Source organism: Herpailurus yagouaroundi, unplaced genomic scaffold, assembly GCF_014898765.1.
Source record: "Herpailurus yagouaroundi ecotype Mexico unplaced genomic scaffold, PumYag 196, whole genome shotgun sequence".
Classification (NCBI taxonomy): domain Eukaryota; kingdom Metazoa; phylum Chordata; class Mammalia; order Carnivora; family Felidae; genus Herpailurus; species Herpailurus yagouaroundi.
This window is the reverse complement of record NW_024412427.1, coordinates 4,345,286-4,369,610: the sequence shown is the minus strand read 5'-3', so window position 1 is coordinate 4,369,610 and position 24,325 is coordinate 4,345,286. Positions and strand designations below refer to the sequence as shown.

The 24,325-nt window shown below is 46.6% G+C and overlaps 1 protein-coding gene and 1 long non-coding RNA gene across 10 annotated transcripts in view; one reads left to right on the top strand and one right to left on the bottom strand.

Moving 5' to 3' along the window:
• Positions 1-24,325, bottom strand: part of PTPRT (protein tyrosine phosphatase receptor type T) — a 793,719-nt gene that overhangs the window by 408,892 nt on the left and 360,502 nt on the right. For all 9 annotated transcript variants that reach the window (XM_040447029.1, XM_040447037.1, XM_040447031.1 and 6 more), the window contains exon 7: positions 1,617-1,913. In XM_040447029.1, coding sequence (XP_040302963.1) covers positions 1,617-1,913 — 297 coding nt within the window. The remainder of the gene's footprint in view (positions 1-1,616; positions 1,914-24,325) is intronic.
• LOC121012182 (uncharacterized) lies at positions 408-6,373 on the top strand. Its single transcript, XR_005781993.1, has 4 exons — positions 408-681; positions 1,070-1,171; positions 3,101-3,247; positions 5,593-6,373. It is a non-coding gene; the product is annotated as an uncharacterized LOC121012182 (long non-coding RNA).

The window sequence follows — 24,325 nt, the reverse complement described above, 5'->3', positions numbered from 1 at the left end:
GGGGTCACAAAGGGTTTGCAAGTAGGTGGACTGTGTAAAACATCCAGTCGTAAGACGGGACTTGGGGAAAGGAGAATTGGGGAACAAGATGTGCAGAGGCTGGCAGTTTCCTCTGTGTCTTTAGGGGACACTGCAGCTGAGGATGTGAGTCTGGACCCCAGCAGGGGCCACCACTCTGGGTCCTTGGCCTTGCTTATGTGAAACAAGAGTGCCAAGTGGGACTGCATGCAAGAGGCTCTGCCTAGAGGTCCTGAGGCCCACCTGGGTCAAGTGGAGGTAGCTGCCTCATGTGGCTGACAATGACAGGGCTCTGATCCCACTCCTTCTGACCCCTTTGTACCATCTTTGTGCCCATGGCCTTCTGTCTGCATGTGAAGACTGCCAACACTTCCTGAGATTTCCTTCCCAGTCGTCCCTCTGCATCCCAGCCCCAACCATGCTGGCTGCTCCCTTCCCTGATCAGGGGCAAGAGTGATGCATGACCTGCCCTGCAGACGAGGTCACAGTCCCCTTTGTTGGATGTGGCTTAAAGCTCTACCAAGTGTGATTCCAAGGAACTAACTAAAGATGCCCCACAAAGCCAGAGACAGCTTGGCTGGAAGGAAAACTGAAACACAGCTGTTGAAAAGTGCTTTTTAGAGAAGTCCTAGAAGCAGCAAGTTCTGTACTCCCCTAAGTAAGGTAACTGTTGCAGTGAAGTTACATGCAAAATGCGGGGGGGGGGGGGGGGGGCGCCCAGGGAAGGAACACCGAAGTCAGCTTGGGGCAGTCAGGGAAAGCTTCCTGGAGGAAGGAGCATGTTGAAGATGAACAGAGCCTGTCCCACAGACATGGAGGGATGGGACAGGACAGGACGGAACGACAGAGGGTGGGGAAAGTGCTGTGTTCTAGGAGTTACACGTGGCTCTGTGTTCCTGGAGTCTTGAGGTAAGAGGCATGTGGGGAGAGAAATCACACAGATTCATTAGAACCTTGTGTGTGTGGGGGGGGGGGGGGGTGGGAGTGATGGGGGGCGAAATGGAGGCTCCCAGGCTGACTTCGGGTCTTTATTTTTACTTACTGGATGTAGTTCACTGAGATGAGGAACACAGAGTGAGAAATCAATACAGAAGGGGAGATTGGTTCATTTTCGGATACTCTGAATTGTGTCCTATGCCTGTAGGACGTCCGGGTGAGTACTTGGGTCTGGGTGCATCCAATGTGTGTGCTAAGTAACTTATATGCATTATTATTATTATTTTTTGTAACTCTTGGAGATTCTAGAGTTGTCTGACTCCCAGATTCAACGCACTTAATACAACTCAACAACGCCTCTCTGGAGGCACCGGTGTGGTTAAACACTGGACCTAGAAGGTGCCGTAAAGTGAGAAGAGGGATGGGGGTGCTGAAGGGTCAAAGCTGAGTGCACAGCTGTGTCTATGGAAACAGCACCCCCTGGAGTTGTGCAATGCACAGCCTATGTGGGTCTTCATGGAAGACCTTGGAGAAGAGGCAGACATAGAGGAGGAAATTAAAGGGAAAACGAACAGGAAAACAAGCACCTCATCACTGATAGGCGAGGCCCCGTGACAAGTTCTGTACACCCCGCTCCCAAGGAGGCAGCTGCCCTCACTCACCGTCCTCCTCTGTTTGTACCACCAGCTCCTCACTCTCCACCCGGCCCTCGGGGTTGGACAGCAGGAGCCGCAGCCGGATGGTCATGAAGGGGCGCAGGCCTCGCAGGGTATAGTGGGACGAGGTCTGGATGACCTCTTCGGCCTCGTACTGCTGCTGGTTGAACACGTACTGGTACTGCACCGTGAGGTTGTAGCTGTGACAGCGGGTCACCGCGTAGCCAAAGGGTTCCCACTGCAGGGTCAGCTGCCGGGCACGGATGTCCACAATCTCCACGTTCTGCGGGCCGTGCACAGGGTCTGCAAGACACGCGTGCAAGACACAAGGGCTTTGAGAGTGTCAGGAAGCGGGCAGTGGGTGTCGTGCTCAAACGGGGGAATAGCCCTCCAAACTTATCTCAGCCACTGCCTGCATGATTTTTGCCACAGAGCGTGCAGTTTAATTCACATTTTTCTGTCAATCAAACTCTTTTTTTCTTACTTAAATGCATGCATCTAAAAGATAACACTTGCCATACAGAATCGTTAACCGTCAAAAATAAAAAACACCACAAAATTGTTACATTCTTGAAGGTTCATCAGGGTACTCCCGAAAACCACCCTGGGTACCATCAATGGCACACACAACGCTCCAGGGATGCACTAATTTAGACGGTTGCTGGAGTTCTGATCTGCCTTATATTTAATCCAGCCACATCCTCTCCCCTTGGGAAATCAGTCCCCTCTCTCCGGTTAACTGCACTGAGATGTACAGGCTGGAGATCCAGCCACATGCTCGGCATGCAGCACTCAATCTGTCCACATGGTCACAGGTACCACTGACTTCTTGCCATTTCCCCTCTTTCCACTGACAACACAACTCATTATTTCCTAGGTTCCTATGACAGCCCTCGACCTCCTTTCTCTCCTCTCTACTTCTTTCCAAACAGGCCCCTCCAGAGACATCGTTCTGCAAGCAAATACGGTCATGACTTCACACACTAATGCTGTGTCCCACGCCATCCTTCCCCATATGGTCCCAGACCCCCATATATAACATTCGCTGTCATATTTTATTACAAATATTCTGTTTACACTTCATGCAGGCATTTTTGTAAAAAACGGTTTATAACAAATGAAACACTTAAAAAAATCCCCACACGTGCAGCTCATTCTATAAAGCTTAGGCATTTCTTACAACAGAAACATAACTTCTTTTGTGATGAGCATCCCCGTAAGTTCTTGTGTTGAATATCTTAGCTGGAAGTAGTTAAGCACAGACTAGAGATTTATTCAGTATCTTCCCTCCACACTACTTTAGGACTTGACCAAATTCTGTAATTTCTTTGGGTCCATTTTTTATTTCATTTATAAAATGGTGATAGTAACAAGTAGCCACCCTTGCTGGTGGCTAGCGGGGGGGCTAAATGAAATGTTGCTTGCAGAGCAGTTAGAATTGTACCTGGAACTTAATAACCACTCAAAATATGGTGGTTTTTCTTTTGCAGCGATAGGAACAGTGGGAAAGGAAAAAATAATAAGGATGCGTATGCTGTCTCTACTCTGAAAGTCTTCTAAGTGGTAGTGCTGGGCAGCATCCTTCTCCAAAAATGATGGATTCTATCATCCCTCCGGTCCTCTCAGAGCATTTAGGGGTAAGGTTGCCCCTGTGCCAATGTAGCAGTAAGAAAGAAGGCAGGACTCAATGAAAGCTGATTTCCTGGATCTGTCCCTGTGGGGAAAATGTCCTGTGACTTGTATCAGAGCCTTGCCAAGGAACATACTTCAAAGCAGTCTTCTTTTAAAAAGGATGCCCAGAAATGTCAGGGAGCCGGGAAAACCGGTCCGGACCTGCTCACGCACTGCTGGGGACAGTGAGCAGCCTGGCTCTGGAAAGACTGAGGAGTTCACGGTCACTCATGCAGCCCAATTATTCATGTTCACAGGTCCTTTGTGTAAAAGAGAGCCAGCGTTCCAAAAGCAAACGGGTGACTTTGAAAATGTGACATTGAACAAGCTGTTGCTAAGGGTCCATTGTGCTGAGCCCACACAGAATAGAAGGTGAAAGTGTGGTCCCCATAGTGCGGGGGGGGGGCAGTTATGATCTGGTTTGGTCGCCTGGTTTAACAAGTCCTGATGGCGTGAGAACCAATGTACAGGCACAGGGTGAGCACAAAGCTACTTGCCGGGGAGGTCTGTGCATTCCCACCAGCCTGGCCCAGCCGGAGCCTTTCTGCAAGTCCAGATCCTGGAACTGTCCTGGCAGGGAGGCCCCCCAACCCTGCTTAGGACCCCATGACACTCCTCCTCTGGGTGTGCCTTCAAAACGGATGCCACACCCCAGTCAGGTAATCGCTCTCACAGCTCTCTTACCTCATCTTAGAAGGAGTACAGGGATATTTAAGACCCTTTTAAATCCAAGACTCGTCCATTTTGTTAAACAACTTTAAATGTACCACAGCCCACGTTAAATATTTTTTGGAATCTCCAGTGTGCCCCTGCAGCACAAATGAGACAATAAAAACAAAACACCTACTTGATGGCCAGCAGCCATGGTGCTGGGTTCTATCACCTGCATCATCTTGTGACTCTGGAAGGGAGGGGCTGACTGCTAGCCCCACTTTACAGTGGAATAAACTGAGGCCAGAGAGGTCTAGGAATGTGTGCAGAGCAGCAACAAGACCAGCAAGTGGCAACGTGGGGTTGTGAACTTGTGTCTATCTGACCACATGCCTAGTGTGCAAAGTCAGAAGACGTGCATGACCAGGGGGGTCTGGAAAGAGAGCACAGGTGCTTTGTGTGCCCCCAAGGGGAATGGACCCTGCCTTTCCCACCTCTCTGGCTCTGAGGGTCGTCTTCCCCTCCCTGCTGGATTCGGGCAACAGTCTCTCCTGCTTTCGCTCCCTGTTCACTTTGCCTCCTCTGTGAAGACGTCCTTGCTGAGTCCCTGGGCAGAGTACAGTGCCTGTGTCTTTCTCATCCTATTAACTGTTCCCTTCCATACTCATCATTTTCCACTGTGGCAGCTTTTTAAAAGTTGGCCCTGCCCACTAGAAAGTAAGCCCCGTGAGAGCAGCGTGGTCTGCTGGCCCCTGCAGCCCAAGCCCCGCCCAGAGACGCACTCGGGAGGGCCCCAGGGAGTCTCAGGCCAATGGACGCTGCATTCTGTAGACCCCATGGCCATCGGTGAGGAAAGCATCTCTAGTCTCATCTGTGAGGAAAACAAGCTCCGTGAGTGGAAATGACTGAAAAGCCGCATAGCGAGTGCACAGCTGAGGTTTGAAGCCCCTGAGGGTCCAGTGCCTCCACGTGTGCTGCACCGGGATACCACGGGGCACTGAGACCAGGGAAAGGCATCAACGCGGGCACCCCACAGTCAGCAGGGACCCAGGGAGGATGCTGGGAGGAGGCCAAGAACTGTAAGGCAGAAATGCTGGGCCCTCAGGAGCCGGGACCCGCTGGAGAGGGTGGGGCGGGACTCCATCACACTCAGAGCCGAGTTGCCCACTGGCCTGTCTTTGCACCTCTGCTCTCCAGCTTCTCCAGAATCCTCCCCACAGCTCACCTGTGCAGGTAGGCGCTCAAAGCACCTTTCTGCTCCTCTTAAAGGAAGGAGCCGGCAGAGGCGCCTTTTCAAAGAGGGCAAGGGATGGTGCGAGCCTGACACACAGCAGAGACTCCCTCCAGAGCGGGAAGGTCAGGGCGCTGGGAAAGTCACTTGCCTCCTCTGAAGCACATGCCACTGTCACCAGACAGGCCGCGGGGAACAGTGGAGCGGGCAGAGCACGGCGTGAAGCCAGACTCTGGTGCTCACTAGCTGTGTGACCTTGGGCAAGGGCACTTCATCTCTGAGCCTCTGTTTCCTCTTCTATAAAGTGGAAATTATTGCGCGAATCTCAGAGGGCCATTAATGAGTATAAAATGAGCTGTAAAGGGAGAGAGAAAATTGCCTCTGTCTAACAGTGGGCATTCCTCTTAGAGAAAATGGCCTTTCTTGCAGAAATGCCTTAAGAAGTGTATTTGAAGCAGAAGCTGGATTCCCAGGGCCGTGGGATCAGCTGGGCTCAGCCTTCAGAGGAAGAGAAAAATGACTCCACTTGTTGCTGGCATTGAACGGGAAAGGATGTGGGTGAACAAGACGGCAGAATGACACCTGGAGCCCAGTGTGACAGTTCCCCGTGTGACTCCTAGCTCAACAAGGTCCTCAAAATCCACAGAAAGGGCTGAGATCTCCATGCCTCCTTTGGTCCAATGAAACACCACTTGGGAACAAACACAGGGAGCAGAGACAGAGGGGACTTGGGAAATATGGCCACGTGTGTTACTGGTACCCTGAGGTCCCCAGAGCACGGAAATTACAAATCTCAAGGAAAGCTCAGCTCCTGTGCGCAAGGCAAGAAGACCTCTGGCAGACGTGTGGGTGAAAGAGTTTTGTTAAGTTCAAGAACTACCATTCTAGAAAGGGAAAGACAGTGGCTCCTGATCATATAGTAACTCTGGGCTAGGTACCTGCAACTCTCTGGCATAGAAAATCCAGGTCAACGAAGGGGTGTGCCTTACCCAGGGCCACACAGCCAAGTCCCCAGCTCTGGGCTCGTACAGCACTTCGCACAGGTGTCCAGCCCACTCAGCATTTGCCATGTTTTCTAGGAACTGCTTGTTCATTTATCTGTCACTCCTCCCAGGCTGCCAGGGACCACATTCTGTTTGTCCAGTAACCCCAACACATGGTAGAGGGGCTGTCGAGGGGCCAGTTCATGTTTATTAAACTGAGATGAACAGATGGTGACCTGTTCTTGGGAACTGAACTCGGACCCAGTTCTTGGGAACTGACTCCACGGTCCCAGTTTCGTCCCCTCTGCGACGTCCCTGAGTCTTTAAGGTGGACATGTTTATTTTTGCATTCAAGCAAAAGAATGTCCTGAAATCCGACACAAGGAAAACTAGTTTTCAAAATGTTTGATAGAAGCATTCATGCCTTCAATCCGACCCCTCCCCCGCCAAACCTCAGCCTCCAAACCCAGCTTCTGCTCTGATAATTGCGTGTAGCAGGGAGAGTCTTGGGTTTACACTCAATTCGGTGCAAACAAGTTGGAAATTGCTGAGAAAGCCTTGTGTGTGCAGTGGAGATTGCTTTGCTGAATTTACATTCCCCGTGTAAATATGTCCAAGCGTAGAGGCCTAGGGTTTCTGCCACCAAAAACCACACCCATATGACCTTCTTAAGTAACAGCTTCCAGGCCTATGGAAAGACAAATAGTGGGGAGAGAATGTGGTTTGTCTGGGAAGCTGGGACATCTTCCTCTGATGAAAAATCAAAGTGGCTTGGCCTCTGGGTACTCTGTCTCTCTGCTTTTAGACCTGGCAACAGGAGCCCTGTCCTGAACCCTGCGCATTAAGGAGGCCATGCTGGCCGTCTTCGGCATGTGCCCTCCCCCGGCGCAGGAGTCAGGGGGTCAAAGCATCCACCTGGTGCCTGTGCTTCCTATTTTGGACCAGGCTCCAGGAACCCAGAATTCCCTGCCCCAAACTCACTTCCAGGGCCTGCGGGAACCTCCTGGTTCCGCCTTTCCAGAATCAGACCATATCCCGTGTGCGTGCATCCCTAGGCCCAAGGGGTAACCAAAGAATGGCTGTTTGGGGGAGGGTAGTGGACAGAATTTGGACATGAGGAATAAAGTCTCCATCCATGGTGCATGGGGCTCTTTGGGGGAGGGACAGAGTAAGAGGAAAGGGGAGGAAGAGGACCACAAGGTTCTATTTGTTCTTGCTCCAGACTCATTTGTGTTCTTGCATAGGTTAGGGCCGGGGTGTATGTGTGTGCGTGAGTCTGTGTGTGACTGACTGACTCATGCCTACAGAAGCTTTCTCACTCCTGCAGCTGCCTCTGGAAGGCACGCTGGTCCTCCTGACCTCTGATCACTTCTCCCCGTTTGCACGCTAGATCTTACTCAAGTTCTATTTCTTCAAGTATCATTTTCTCCCTAATACCTGAGCCCGAGCTTCAACCTGTACCCTCCCACCTCCAAATTCCTCTCCTCACTTCCCACTGCTCACTCCCTACGTTGTGCTGGGAAAGGCGAGTACCACATCCTGAATCCTCTCATCCCTCCCTGCTCTTGCCCATGCTCTTCTCTCTGCGTGGGGGTGCCACTGGCAAATCCCTAGCCAATACACTCAAGGCCCAGCTCCAGTACCAGCCTTTCCTTGTAACTTCCTCCAAAAGCCCTCCTGGCCCAGGCACAATGAATACTCCCATCATGTTTCCTTTAGCATATTAGCACATGTCCTCCATAGCCCTTATCAAACAGCAGGTGAGTCGTTTATAGCTTTGGTTCATGTTCACCTCATCTGCTAACTTGTGAGCCCCAAGATCTCTTCATTTTCATAACTGAGACACACGGCTGCTTAATAAATAAATTAAGGAATGAATAAATACACAGAGGAAGTGATGACTGAAGACCTCCACACTGCGTGGGGGGGGGGGAGCGGAGAAGAGGTGAAGGGGTGAATCAGGGCTCTCTTTACACTTCACTTGCAAAGGGTAGTCATGCGGGTAAGTCAGAATTTCAGGCTTTTTTTTTTGTTCTAGGCGGGCCTGGCTTCCACTCCTGCTGTCAAAGGCAATAGCTGTAGACTCTCCTAATGACCTTAATCAAGGCAGAACATCTTATTAAAAAAAGAGCAGCAAAGCAGATTTCCAAATCATGAATTTTCTATGTATTCATCTTAGCCTGTGGAGTTGGCTGTAACATATGTACCGTTCAAAGTTGAACCTACATTGAGATAATTTGGGGCATGGGGCTGAAAATGTGGAGGTGGATAGCTTGTATGTAAAATTAATTTTTTATCCATTTGGAGATGCAATTCGAGTTCCTTTCAAATTAAATTGCAACGAAGTCCTAGGCAGCTGGAAACATTATTGCTGGCATAATTTGATGCTGGAAGAGCAGTAATACGTTGACAGATATTTCGATGTGACCATTAATTTGCAATTTCTGCATGGAAATGATACACAGAGGGAGAAAAAGGTAAAAGGAACAAAATTAAAATCCATCTTCCTTCCGGCATTATCCAAACCCGCTCTCTTGCTTACTTTCCACCACTTCCTTTAATTTATTGCTGATGTTTGGTGGACAAGAATTTGTTGACTTATTACCACCGACATCTTGCAAAAGGAAGCAAGGACAGGAAGCCAGAGGCTTCACTGGAGAACGCTGGTGCCCTCACAATCGAGGGTCACTGGGTCCTACCTATCCTGATAAATAGAATCCTGCACCACTGGAATAGGTTACCAGTTAGAAGGTGATTCAGTTGCTCTCCTCTTGTAGCGATGAAATAAAGAAGGTAATTCATTTATGTGTTCACTGGCTCATTAATTAATGAAAAACTACTCGAGCACTGGAGACTCTACGGCATAATGAAAACAACACTGGCTCTGCTAACACCTGGACCTAAAGCAAATCACTGTCTCATCTGCATCCATGCTGCAGTTTTTCATGCGTAAAACATGGGTGATACTCTGCCTTTTGGAGAAGGGGAACTAAGGAGACAGCCTCCACCAAGCTCTTGGATGGTACTTGATACGGCTGTATTCCCTCAAAGGCAGCTCCCACCGCCACAAGGGAGGCAGGTAGAGGAGGCATGGAGATAGGAGTTCTGTAGGTTACTGGCCTAGTTCCCACGGCTTCATGCTTTTAACCAACTGTGGTTTGGAGCTGCCAAGCTCCCATTAATGCATGTGCAGATGCTGCTGTATCTATTCCTTATTTCTGCAACACATATGGAACCTTTGTGATGGGACAGGTGTGAGGGATGCATGAGAGTAAGACAGGTACTTTCCCATGAGACTCATGCTCTAGAAGGAGATGCAGACCCAAGTGTGAGGAATGGAATGACGAAGACTGAAGCACCCTCTTTCCCCCCCCCCACCCCCGCCGGGGGGGGGACTTTAAGCAGTTTCCATGCCCAGCACAGATCCCAACGCGGGGTTCAATCCCCTGACCTTGAGATCATGACCTGAGACAACACCAAGAGGCGGACACTTGAGCGACTGAGCCACCCAGGCGCCTCTTGGATCACCTTCTTGCAGGGGAAGTGCTGCTTTCCAGGTAGCACAAGGCAGAAAGACACAGCCTCATACTAGAAACTCACCTGAGCCTATTTAATCATGATTCGTGCACAACCCTTACATCCTTTCTTATAGACACCAGAAGCCACCAAAGAAATGTGAGGTGACTGAAGGTTAATGATTCCCCCCGCAACTGCATTATTAGGTTATAATAAAAGCAAGCCTCAGGCCAAATTCTACTATGTCAATGACCACTTATTACACAAATGTTTATTAGCAAGCAGACACAGAACAGGTCAAACCATCTACTCTGTAAAGTGCAACGAAGTCTCAGAAATCTGTCCTTGCAGAAGTTGGCAAACATTTTTCAGGCAGACAGACCATACGCATACAGATGGGCGTGGCTGTTTCAATAAAAGTTTATTTGCAAAAACAGCCAACACCAGAGCTCTAGTTTGCCTGCTTCTGTTCCAGGGGCAAAATCAATTACCATTACAGTCACATTAGGAAACCCGGAATCCTCCTTATCCAATGGGTAACCAGGACTGGTTAGGAATCAATCATCCCTAAGATTAAAGGCTAGAAGTCTTACTGGGTGCTTCTTCATTATGTATGTCTGGAAAGAGCTTTAAAAATATTTAGGCCAACTTGGGGCGCCTGGGTGGCGCAGTCGGTTAAGCGTCCGACTTCAGCCAGGTCACGATCTCGCGGTCCGTGAGTTCGAGCCCCGCGTCGGGCTCTGGGCTGATGGCTCAGAGCCTGGAGCCTGTTTCGGATTCTGTGTCTCCCTCTCTCTCTGCCCCTCCCCCATTCATGCTCGGTCTCTCTCTGTCCCCCAAAAAATAAAATAAACATTGAAAAAAAAATTAAAAAAAAAATATTTAGGCCAACTCACATATTTTGAATACCTTCAATTTCAGCAATTAGAGTCCACTCATAATATTATTAAGCTAGGCAACAGGTCTCTGATTTTAACCACAACGAGCAATTTCTGACATTTCATAGGCTCATTAACAAAATGAGGGTTGATGATTAAGCTATGGTATCAGAAACACCTGGGCAATGTAGCATGGTCTCTGAAGTAGCAGCTTCTTGACAGGGAAACCAGCAGACCTTCCATGGCCCGCTGACTGGAAGGCTGAAAGCCCCGGGTCTGACTTGTAACTATAGCTTGACGCAGAACTCACCCACAACATTCCACTGTTAGATATTTGAGACTAAATCACCAACAATGTAACGTACAGTCTAGAAGCCAAGAAGGTTGTCTTGAAAGAGGGAGCCTTGGGCAAATGAGGAAGACAATTTAACCAGGTAAAGGTTCAAGGTATGGGGGGATGGGGGAGAGGGGCTACAGAGAGAGAAGATTAAACCCCAGGCAAAGGAGACAGCACATTTAAAGTTCAGGAGCCAAGAACAAAGGAGAAAATGGTCATGAGGATGAGAACAGTGATACCCCCCGCCATCCCGCACACATGCACACCCCTACACAGTGACGAGTTAGGCCAGTCTAGATGTTAAGCATTGTAACAGTCCCTCATACCATTCCTAAGAAGTGAGAGTAACAACTGAGGCAGCTGTAACAGCGTGATAGGAGTATTCTTTGCCAAAAGTAAAGCAATGGGCAAACTCATTCTTTTAATAAACATTTCTGAGCTCCTACCATGTACAAGGCATTGTACATGATGTAAGAGTGAGCTAAACAGACAAAAATCCTCTCTGCCCTTAAGGGGATTATGTTCTAGTGCGGGGGAGTGCGTGGGGGGGGGGGGTTATATAACATGTGAGATCATCAAATAATTATACAGAATGTCAGCTAGCAGTAAGTGCTCTAGAGGAAAAGCAAGTGGGGAAGGGAGACTGGGGGGTGCAGGAAGACTTGTGCCTAACACGTGACTTTGATTTCGGGTCCCGCTAGCCACTCCTTGATCTCTCAATTTACACTAAAGTCTTTGTAGACACAATTTAGCTTACAATACTTATGGAGCACCTATGGGGTGGCACACAGCCGTGACAAAAATAGACACAGTCCCTGCCTCTCCTGAGCTTAAGATCACTAGGAGAGACAGACGGATACGACCACACGGGCAGTCAGACGTGTGGGCTGACAAAAGTGCACACCGTAGTTAAGTGTTTTAAAGGGAACGGAGGAGGGGCAGCCTGGTGAAAATGGCAGTCAGGGAAGCAGGGTTCTAAAGAGCTGACTGGTGACTGAAGGTTGTCACTCCTCCCTCCTCTCTCTACTCCTACTGTTCTCCCAGCTTCCACGGATTGTCCAGGCCTCACTGTTCTGGGAAAACTTGCTCTCAAATGCTTATCTCACCCACAGGTGGATGAGGGGTGCTGCTTCATGTCCTCCCACAGAAAGACCCAGTGAACGAGACCAGGATGGAAAACAGGGTGAGACGAAGGCTCCTCCAAAGGCCCTATGCTGTCAGTCCTACAGCTAAGCAGCTTGGGGCATGGATGGGGAACCGGAGCTTCCAGGAGGACCTCAGGCCCAGAGTGAGCATGGCAGCTGCAACCCCAGAACACTGGGCTGTGTCCTGAGCGAGTGTCCCTTGCTCCCAACACTCCTATACTGTTTGGTGCTGCTGGGGATAGGATCTCTGCTCCCCCATTTGGCTGCATGCTAGTCCCAGCCCATAGGGGGCGACAGAGGGAGACGGTGAGGCTGGGGAAGGGAGAGCAGGCTGGCTCCTTCACCCCACCCACCCCACCCCCACCCTCCTGGGAGTGAAGTGTGCTGCAGGGGTTAGGTGTGGTTTACAGCTTCTCCAGCAATTAAAGAGCCAGCCTCACTGCAATACCTCAGAGATGCCAGCATGTGCCAAAAAATGCTCTGTCTTCCCATCTTTTAGATGGTTATGATTCCAGCCCATTCTCTTGGTTCTGTCCAGCCTAGCAGTGCCTACTTCCCACCATTGCTCCTACACTGGTATCATACCTTCATGTTCCCTTTGTACCTTTTCAGTGTTCTGGCCACTTCTTCATATACCGTTAACCAGAGGTTTCTAAACCTGCTCGGTTCACAGTGCTCTTGCGGTTTTGACAATTTTTCAAAGAGCTCCTCACCAAAGAAACACCTCACAGTTTTATTTATTCATCCATGCAACTTCATAAGTATTTATATCCTAACTTAATAGCGGTTTGAGAAAACAGTACACACAAATCAAAAGACAAAAAATATTGTAATGTCGCTCTTAAATAACCACAATTACTTACTAATGGGATGCATGCATCTGTTGAACACTGAACAAGCCACTCTTGTTTCCTGCTCCAGGGTGACTTGTGCAATACTTGCTTCTCATCATACCAGCTACTGGAAGCTGAGCTTTGCAAAGATACAACAGCATCAAAAGGAGTGTAGCTCAGTCTAATGCTGAAACTTTGGACCACCTCTGCTTAATAGTTTGTGCAGTGTCAGACAAACGATGCTGTGTTTCATGTGAAATAAGTCAGTCAGAGAAAGATAAATATCATGATTTCACTCATATGTGGAAGTTAAGAAACAAAACAGGTGAACATAGGGGAATGGAAAGAAAAGTAAGATAAAAACAGAGAGGGAGGCAAACCATAAGAGACTCTTAAATACCGCGAAGAAACTGAGGGGTGATGGGTGGGTGCATGGGCTAGATGGGTGATGGGCATTAAGGAGGGCACTTGTTGGGATGAGCACTGGGTGTTAGATGTAAGTGATGACTCACTAAACTCTACTCCTGAAACCAATTCTATACTATATGTTAATTAACTCGAATTCAAAGAAATAAAATAAAAATGAAAAAAATTTAAAAGTACATTTTAAAAATAAAAAGAGTAAATTGAGTTCTCTAACATCTTCCAATAGTGACCAATTAGTTTAAAATTTTAAAGCATCATTATGCACTTGTGGGTGTAAATAAATTCGATAGATTTTAACCCCCCCCCATAAAAAAAAAAGATTAAAATCTAAATGTCCTCATGTGATACCTTTCTGAATTCACTGTGGTGTCCCAGGCTGTCCTCAGCCCAGTTTGAGAACCATGAGAGAGAACAATTCCTTACAAGCAGTCCTCTCTGTTAAAATCAGCGGTGTGATTTATGTGCTAAGCAGGCCTTGACAGATGCAGGGCCCAACTGCCTAGACTTCATGAACATTCCATGTCCTCATCCCATCTCCCCCAGTGCTCCATTCTGCCTGGGTACCGCCTGACCACAACCTGATGTCCTAGCTGGTGGCACTGTACTTCCCAGCAGTGTCCCAGAGCCCGGCCGTCCCTTGGGGCCCCATCCAGATGCAGCCACCCGGACTGCTGGCTAAACCTGGGGGCAGGGGGGCAGGGTGCTGCACCGTGACCGCTCAGGTGCTCAGGCACCAGGAAGAATTAAATGGACACAGGCACATGATTGCAGCCTGAAAATAAAAGCTTCAGAATGTTTAAAAATTACTTTTGTGGCAGAGGAAATCGGGTTGGAAAGAGAGAAGCAATTTCTAAATTACATGGTTTTGGTTTCCAGAGAGGAAAAGAGTTTCCGGGTGGGAGGGAGGAGACAGTGAGCCTACAATGTCTTCTGGGCTTCACTTCAGTTCACACTGAATTCATGGCAAGCCTACCTGGTCTATTTACAAAAATAAATAAATAAAATTAAAAAAAAAATAAGGGAGCAAATAATAGGAAAAGTTGGAGAAAGATGGAAATCTGAAGCATTCTCTGAGGGTCAAAAGCCACTGAGTGCTGGGTCCAGGTGAGGCATTCAACATTCTGAACACTGCACGTCTCCTTTTCTCCTTGGCGAGCAGCGCGGCTATGAATGAAATGGGCACTGGAATTAGGAAACAGTCTTCCCTGCAGCTAATATGCCATCATGTGATGCTGATACATGTAAATCGTTTCTAGGATAGGTAAAACAAATCAACAAAAGCAGTATCTCCTGAATGCACTGTTAGTCCCTCTCTCCCAGAACTACCACCTTTCTTTGCAGTTGGACAGGCTGACTTTTTCTATTCAGATTTGGGACTTTTCAAAAAGCCAAGGCTGCTCCCAGCTGAGAAACCCCCAACCCAGGACATTCTTGATCTCCTACGGAATAGCATTAATCTATAGACACTACTCAGGGCTGCTGGGCCTTGAAGAGGCCTGCTGTGTCAGCAGGCCCAGAAATGCCTACCAAGCTTTTTTTATGATGTCCAAGGCTTTATTCTTTGAAATGTACAAGAGGAGAATTAAATTGAAGGAAAATTTTCAAACAAAAACCACTGTCAGTTGAAGGAGGTTCATTCTCTGTCGGGTCTCATTTGGGACTTACGTAGGCATTGAGAAAGGGCATACGACAAAGCAAAAGCTGTCTATTCCAATCACTTTGGAGCAAAGCACCACCAAGAAAACCCTAGTAGAAGAGGGAGCACGACTGGGCAGTAGCTGGAAGACCCATTTACCTGGCTGGCTGCCTGCCTCCCTCACTGGTGGAGCACCCCCACTCACTTAGAGCACCTCTCGGCAAAGATGCTGGCCTACCGGGCATAGTCCGGATTTCCTGGCTGACCGCTGTAACAGCAGTGGCCCATGGCCATGACACTGTAAGCCACACTCCAAGCACAGGCTCTGACACAGCCAGCAAAGGATTATCCTTCCCATCAGAACTGTGAGGAGGTCACTATCCCTCCCCTTGACTTTCAACTTTGACTTACCCTTCAAGGCTGCCCTCTGCAAAATGTGATGGGCAGGGTCACCAGTCACCAGCCCCTCTCCACTTCACATCTCTCCTCCAACTGCAAAGAGCTTTGCTCACGTGCCTGATGTTTCACACTTTCTCTCTCCTGGCCACCACAATTTGTTTACAAACTGTGTGACTTCGAACAAATAATTTGAACCCTTTCTGAACCTGGTTTTATAATATGTAAAGTGGAGCTCAGGACACCTACCTCTTAGGAGTCATCTGTGGTTGAAAAAAAATTATAGTGCTCATATGTTAATAGGGTATTGCTGTGTAACAAATGGCCCCCAGAGTCACTGGCTGACAACAAGCATTTATCCATGACCTCATGCATCTGCCTGTTTGATCCAGGCTGGGCTCAGCCAGGCAGCTTGGCTCCAGGCTGTGCCTTGTGCTCAGATCTGCCTCCTGTGTGTTTATTCTAGGGCCCAAGATGAAGCGACAGCAGCTGCTCAGGGTATGTTGTTTCCCTGATGGATGCATCAGAGCCAAGACAGGCCATGCAAGAGCTGGTAAGGCCTCCCTCATGTCACATCCACTCATTCTATATTGGCCAAAGCAAGTCACGTGGGCAAGCCCAAGATCAGTGTGCCAGTCCTCCTACAGTAGGAAAGTGGGGGTGGGGGGAAATGATAACCCAATATCACAGATCAGTATCAGTTTATGTTCCGATTCACATGAGGACCAGTCAGCACTTGTTCATATCACACAGGCTTGGTCCCCTGATGGGAGGACAGTCTAATTTTGAGTCAGGTCTCAGGGCAGCCAGACGATTCTGCTGAGACCACAAGGGGTGGGTACTTGCCTGCTCTACCTGGTTTTGGGCTATTATATGCTGTGTCCCTGGGAAGGAGGGGCAGAAGTCTCACAGGGACTTCATCTGAAGTTCTTCTCAATCTCAATATGAACTTTCTGATCTAACAACTACTCTGGCCAGATGAGTCACTCCTGCCCTCACCTCCCCAGTGTTGGTTCAGAGCACAGCCCTCCACACACCCTGCTCTCCTCTGCACCAAGCCCAAACTGCTGTGACAGGCAAGATAATTCCCTTCTCCCCAAAGATGTCCATGTCCTAATACCTGGAACCTGGGAATATATTATTTTTCATGGCAAAGGAAACAGTTGTGGATGCAATTAAATTAAGGATTTTGAAATTAAGGAAGGTTATCATGGATTTTCTGAGTGGCCTCCATGAACTCACAAGGGTACATATAAGAGAGAAGCAGGTCAGAGAGGAGGACGGGTAATGCTATCTTGCTGCCTTTGAAAACAGAGGAAGGGTTCACAAGGCAAGGAATGCAGAAAGCCTCTAGAAATCAGAAAAGGGAAGGGAGCAGCTTCTCCTCCAAAACCTACAGAAGGAACACAGACCTACAGAGCTACTTTAACTATTTTTTTATTCATTTATTTTGAGAGAGAGAGAGAGAGTGCACGCGCCAGGGAGGGGCAGAGAGAGACAGGGAGGGAGAGAGACAGAGACAGAGAGAATCCCAAGCAGGCTCCGTGCAGAGCCCGATGCAGAGCTCAAACTCATGAACCCTGAGATCATGACCTGAGCCCAAACCAAGCATCAGCTGCTTAAGTGACTGAGCCACCCAGGTGCTTCTAGACCTAGTTCAGACTTCTGACCTCTGGAATAATAAATACGTGTTGGTTTAAGCAATTGACTCTGTTGATTTGTTAAAGCGGCAATAAGAAATACAACCCTCAACTACTGTTCTGCTCATTTTTATATTTTGTTCTCCACACTCCTCACTCTCTGTGTCTTTCTCCATAAGCACACACTGCAGGTTTCACATGTTCCTTTGCTTGAATGAACTCTTACAAAATGCATGTAATGCTATATATGCATGCACAACAGTTACATATGCTGGAACGTGTTCTATCTCTACCTTTGCATCACTCAGTACACTGCTTCAGACCCGTTCACGTAGCTGTATCTGTTGGTCCCAACCATACACTGTGCCCATGCTTCATAGTCTATCCATTTACTCCTCACTGACGGACACACAGTTGGTTTCAAATTCATCCCGATCAGAGACTATGCTACAGCAGATATCCTCAGACATATCCCCTTCCAGATCTGTTTACATTTCTTCAGGGAATACATTCTTAGGAACAGGAGCACTGACTTATAGGGTATATGTAAACTTAATCCAACAAAGCCCTCCCATTGCTTCCAGAATAGCTACTCCAAATTTAGCTGTGTGGAAAGGTTCCTGTGGACTCACATCCATGGCAACATTTAGCCTTACCCAGTTAAAAAAAAAAAAAAAAAAAGTTTGCCAATGTGAGGGATACCAAGTATTTTTTCCATTACTATTTTAATTTACATTTCTCTAATACTAATGGGCTTGGTCATTTCTTCATATAGTCATTAGCCTTAGTTTTCACCTTTGTAAACTCCCTTTCATATCCTTTGCTCAACTATATACTCATTTGGAGGACTTTTTATATTTTGGGTTTTTTCCCCTGTTAATTCTGTTCACGGTGATCTGTGATAAATAAAAACTATTTTTGATGCACTGAAATCAACAAAAATTTTAAATAATTTTATTTAAAAATTTTCTCCCAAATGAAGGACACAGCATCTACCATATCTCCCACATCCCAGGCATACAGTCAGGTTACGCTTTTCAGTTTCTTTCAAGTTAGGTGTGTCCACAGGACTTACTTTGCCCAGGGATACGTGAGAAGAAAATGTCACTTTCAGGGTATCCTTTTTTTAAAAAATTTCTTTTAACGTTTATTTATTTTTGAGACAGAGAGAGACAGAGCATGAACGGGGAGGGTCAGAGAGAGAGAGGGAGACACAGGATCTGAAACAGGCTCCAGGCTCTGAGGGGTCAGCACAGAGCCCGACGCAGGGCTCGAACTCACAGACCGCGATTTCGTGACCTGAGCTGAAGTTGGACGCTTAACTGACTGAGCCACCCAGGCGCCCCTTCGGGGTATCCTTAAACCCCACGTGTGATTGGTCTGTCTCACTTTCTCCTACATCAAAGCACCTATTGCAGTGAAGCCTCTTTCAACCTGGGATCCTGAAATCTTGAGGGAGGAGTCACCCTCTGGTCATCCCCATGGTCAGAGAGGGAGAGAGAGAGAGAGAGAGGGAGAAGAGGAGAAAGAGAGGGGGAGAGGGGGAGAAGGGGAGGGGGAGAAGGGGAGGGGGAGAAGGGGAGAGGGAGAAGGGGAGAGGGAGAAGGGGAGAGGGAGAGAGGGAAAAGAGGAAAGGGAGGGGGAGGGGAGAGAGAGGCGGAGAGGGAGAGAAGGAGAGGGGGAGAGGGGAGATGGGGTGGGGAGAAGAGGAAGGGAGGAAGGAAGGAGGTGCGGGGGGGGGGGGGGGGGGAGGAAGGAGAGGAGAGTGAGGGAGAGGAGGAAGAGAGGGAGGAAGGAGGGAGACAGAGAGAGAGGGGCATGCACTTCTGTTTGGGGTTAAGCCACTGAGAGTTTTGGGTTGTTACTTGAGCACACCTAGCCAGCTTATCCTGACTTTGTTCCCTTATTCCCTTTCCTCCCCATTCCCCACTCCTCTACCACAGCCAGTCTAATGTGTTTACTTTGTCTTCTTAGAAAACGTATATGGTTGCCTGTGCCGCTTTCATTTAGATACATGGTACTGTGTTAGCTCAGTGTGTGGTACTTCGCCCAGCATGGTTTTCAGGCACCGCCCAGCTGCTGCATGGGCTGGGACTCTGCTTGGCTGCTGGGGGGCACGGCACGCAGCACGGGTCTCCCTGTCCTCCACTCCCTTCCCAGGGAAAGTCAGGATCTGGAGAAGTCCTTGCGCAAAGCTGGGTTACAAAGTGTTCTTCAATCTTCTAAATTTATAGATTTCTCTCTCGCACGGACATCTTTGGTCTTCTGGGCTCTACTATCTTGGTGTGAGGTATTAGGTTGAGATTCAGTTTCATTTTCCACCACATAGTGAAAAAATTCTTCTCCAAAGCATTTACCAAATAGTCTGTTCAGTTGATCTGTAGCACTGCCTTTATCAGACCTGAAGTTGCTGTACACACACGGGTTGATTCCTGAGCTCACACTTGTGTTTTATCGGCCCATGTGCCTGTTATAGCTCGGATACCACAGTGTTTTCACAAAATGGCTTTAGAGTATATACCATGTATTTGTACCTGATAGGGCAAGTCCTCTCTTTTAATACCTCAGTGCTGACTGCTAACTGTGGATTTTTATTCCTCTATACACATTTTACAGAAAGTTTATCAAGTCCCTTAAAAATCCAACAGGTTATTTTTATTGACACTGCGTTAAATTTATGGGCAAATTTGGGAAGAAATTCCATTTGTGTAATAGTATCATCCCATCCATGAGCATGGACTGTTTCTCCATTTATTCAGATCTTCTTTCAGGTCTTTTATTAGTTTTCAATTTTTCTCCATTGAGATTTTTGTAGTTCTTGGGCTAGCTAAATCCTAAATATTTGATAATTTGTATTACAACTGCTTCAAATTAGATTTTCTAATTCATTAATGCTGGTATAGAGTCTTGCTATAAATTTTTGTAAGTTGATCGTCTATCTAGCAACCTTGGTGAAATCTCTTATTTCTCACTGTACACACACACACACACACACTGATTTCTGGGAGGATTACCATATCAACTACAAATCATGAGTTTTATTCCTTCCTTTACAATCCTTACATGTCTTATTTCTTTTTCTTTCCTTAAACTGTGGGCCAACAACTCCAGCATTATGTTAAATAGCAGCTGTGATAGTGGACATTTTTGTCTTCCTGATCTGGAAAGGACTGCACCATATTAAATATAATGTTTGCTGTAGGATTTGGGCTTGTAAACTCTGGCAGTTTAAAAATGTCTCCCTTTCCTACTTTGCTCAGTTTAAACAAAATCATCACAAATTGGTAGCAACTTTATTAAATTCCGTGTCTCACAGACCGAAACCATCATGTGATTTTTATCCTTTGGTATATTAATGTAGTAAATTACACTAATATTGGGAAAAGTTCACTCCTGGGATAAGCCCCATATGAATCTGATTATTATTTCTGTAAAACAGTCTTGGGTTCATTAGCTAATATGTGTTAGGAGACAATTTCTATATATTTATGTATGAAATGAGCCGATATTTTTCTTTACTTATATTCTTATCTTATTTTGGTGTCCAGAGTCCAGTAACTTCACAAAAGGAGCCACACATTATTTTATCTTCAAAAATAAACAGCACAAATTAAAGTATTCTTTAAAGGTCTGGTAGAACTCACTCTTTAACCATGCAGGCCTGGCTTTTTTGAGGAGGAAGGCCTTGACGAGCATTCCATTTTCTTTCATCTTATTGGTCGATATCAACGTCCTCTTTCGCCTCATGCGAATTTTGTCCTTTTATGTCTTTCTCTAATTTTATCTACACAACATAAAGTTTCAAATTTAATAGCACATAGTTCATTATATTCTTTTGCTAGAAAAATATTTGTGTTTATTGCATGTTTCTTATTGGTCTTTGTTTTTTTAGTATTCTTTTCAAAGAATCATCATCCATTCTTTTAAACTCCTCTCCATTCAATTAATATTGATCCTTATTTTATCAATTTCCTTCCTCTTATTTTTTTTTCCTGGTATTAAGTTGAATGTTTAGCTCATTTTTTAACATTTAAAATAATTATAGACTCACAAGAACTTGCAAAGAAATGCCTGGAAAGTCCTATGTACCCTTCATCTCGCCACTCCTAAATTAACAACTCATGTGACTCTAGTACAATATCGTAAATAGGAAATGGATGTTGGCAAAATCCAGAGTTTATTCAGACTTGTAAATGCACTCATCCGTGAGTGTGTGTGATTTTATGCCATTTTATCAAGTGTGTGGCTTCATGTAAAAACCACTGCAATTAAGGTACGGAACTGTTCCAACATAAGGCTCCCTCCTGCTACCCCTTTCTCGACAGATCGCCTTCTCCTCCCCACCGCCTGAAACCCCCGGCAGCCACCAATGTGTTTCTACCAGTTTACGATTTCAAGACTGGTGTATCAATGAAACTATCCAGTATGTAACATTTTGTGATTTCCTTTTTCACTCAGTATAATTCCCTTGACTACATCCCATTTGTCGCCTCTCTCAATAGTTTGTTCTTCTTTGTTGTCAGATGGTATTTCGTGGTCTGGGTGGCCCGTGGTTTGCTTAATTATTCACCCACTGAAGGACCTGTGGGTAGTTTCCAATTTGGGGTTATTATGAATAAATCTGCTATGGGCATTCACGGGCAAATTTCTGTGCCGATACGTTTTCACTTCTCTGGGATAAATGCCCATGAGTGCAATTGCCAGATCATACAGTAAGCTCATCTGTAGTTTTACAAACGGACAAAGTATTTTCTACAGCAGGTAGACGGTTTCATATTCCCACGAGTCGCGTAGGAGAGATCCGGCTTCTTCACCTTCTCACCAGCCTTTGGTGCTCTCACTACTGTTCAGATGAGCCATTCGGAAAGGTGTGCGGTGATGTCTCATGGTTTTCATTTGCATTTCCCTCATGGCTAATGATGCTGAACATCTTTTCATGGATTTTTTTTTTTTTCCAATCTGTATATCCAGCTCATTTGTTTTTAACTTTGGTTTTCCAGCAAATGAATTGAAAGCTCCAGACTTTCTATTAAGTGTTGTTTTAGGTCTGGGCGCCTGGGTGGCTCAGTCAGTTGAGCGTTGGACTTCAGCTCAGGTCATGATCTCAGTGTTCATGGGTTCGAGCCCCATGTTGGGCTCCGGGCTCACAGCTCAGAGCCTGGAGCCTGTTTTGGATTCTGTGTCTCCCTTTCTCTCTGCCCCTCCCCTGCTCACACTCTGTCTCTCTCTCTCAAAAATAAACATTTAAAAAAATTGTTGTTTTAGCTCTGTTCTAGAACAGAGACACGCCCTGCTTTCATTATTATTCACTTCATGATTCTTCACCATTTCCTTTTTAACCCATACTATTTAGTAATATGTTACTTAGTTGTCAAACTCACATGGTTTTAAAAGCTGTCCTTTAGTTATTATGTTGGATTTTATTATAGAACAGGCAGGGGACATAGTCTGTATTGATACAGATTCTTTAGAATTTAACTGGGCTTCTTTTATGACCTAATACAATCTATTTTTACAATTATTTTGCATGCACTCAAAAATGTGTTTTCTGTTTTTGGGTGCACAGTTCTACACATTAAAATTACTTAATATTAATTTGCCAATAAGCTTGGAGTTTATCAGTTACATTTTTCAGATCTTCACCATCTCTGCTTTTAGCCTACTTGATGCCATTCTGCTTAAATTTTTTTAATGTTTGTTTATTTTTAGGAGGGAGAGAGACAGACAGACCGTGAGCAGGGGAGTGGCAGAGAGAGAGGGAGACACAAAATCCAAAGTAGGCTCCAGGCTCTAAGCTCTCAGCACAGAGCCTGATGTGGGGCTCGAACTCAAGAACCATGAGATCTGGACCTGAGCTGAAGTCAGACACTTAACTGACTGAGCCACCCAGGAGCCCCAATACTATTCTGCTTAAATAGATGAATCTCCTAATTTGGTAATTCACTAGCTTCCACCCAGAATGATGGTCACGGCCACCATGACAACCATAATTTGTGAATGCTCATCCATTTCCCATAAAGTTTTAAATTCTGCATATCAGGCACTTGACAAAGCACTTGGCTTAAATCACATTTACTTCTCACAGTTACAAGTCTCAATGTCCCCTTGTATAGAGGAAAGCACCGAGAGCCTAGAAGCAGTAGCTACATCATGTACCCAGCAAAATGGCAGAGCTGACATTTAAATGCAGATTTGTCAACTAAGTCTATGCTTTTAGTGACTCTACTCTAGGACTTGGTTGGCTCATTTGCAAAAGGAAGAGGTTAGGAGAATTTTTAGGGTTGCCATGTAAGCTCTAGGTTCTGTACTAAGCACTGTATCTGAATCATCTCATTTCATTCTCACAGCCGCCCTATAAGGTAGGTATTAAAATGCTAATGTTACAGATGAGGAGACAAGTGCTCAGAGAGGGTTCTCAGCTAGGATATGAAATCGGTGGTGTTGACTCCAGGGCCTATGTTTTTCTTTTTTGTTTGTTTGTTCTTAATTAAAAAAAATTTTAATGTTTATTTTTTGGGGGGGGAAGGGAGGGAGGGAGAGGGGGAGAGGGAGACAGAGCACAAGCAGGGGAGGGGCAGAGAGAGAGGGTGACACAGGCTGAAGCAGGCTCCAGGCTCCAAGCTGTCAGCACAGGGCCAGATGCGGGGCTCGAACTCACGAACTCCAAGATCACGACCTAAGCCCAAGTCAACCTAAGCCCTACTGAGACTCCCAGGTGCCCCTGGGGCCTATGTTTCTAATTGCAATGCTAGACCCTGGTTTTTCTCACTGAACTAGAGGTTTTATATACAATGTTTCATGTAGCCCACAAGAGTCCTGAGAGAGAGAAGTAGTGTGCTTCCTGAACTCATCTATCCAACAGTCCTCTGGTTAACTCGGGGACTCCTGGAGGAAGACTCTCTTACTTAACGGGATTATCCCTTTCAATTGCTTGGAATCTAAAGCAGGGCAGCCTTTCCTGATTCTCCCAAGGTGCAAATACTCCTAAAGGCAGCACCTGGTCTTCAAACATTAGCTTCTTTCCTCCTCTTCACCGCCCCCCCATCTCATTTCCCCATTTTTCTAGGGAGGCACACAGTCCCCCTATGGTGCTGATCCTCTCCTGCTTTCTCCCAGAAAAGTCCCATCTTAAAATGGACTGCCAAGCCAGAAAGAATTTATAGTTTCTTCTAATGCAGAGATGTGGGCTTTTCTCACTCATCCCTACCCCTTTATGTACCTGCTTTTTCTCCCTCCCTGTGGTCCCCCGGAGCAAGGGCAGAAAAGCAATGAGTTATTACCATGTTAAGCTGCACTAAATGGCTTTATATTATGGTTAGAGACCTCTGGAGACATAACGATGAGATCACTACATCTTTTGTTCTCAGAAAAA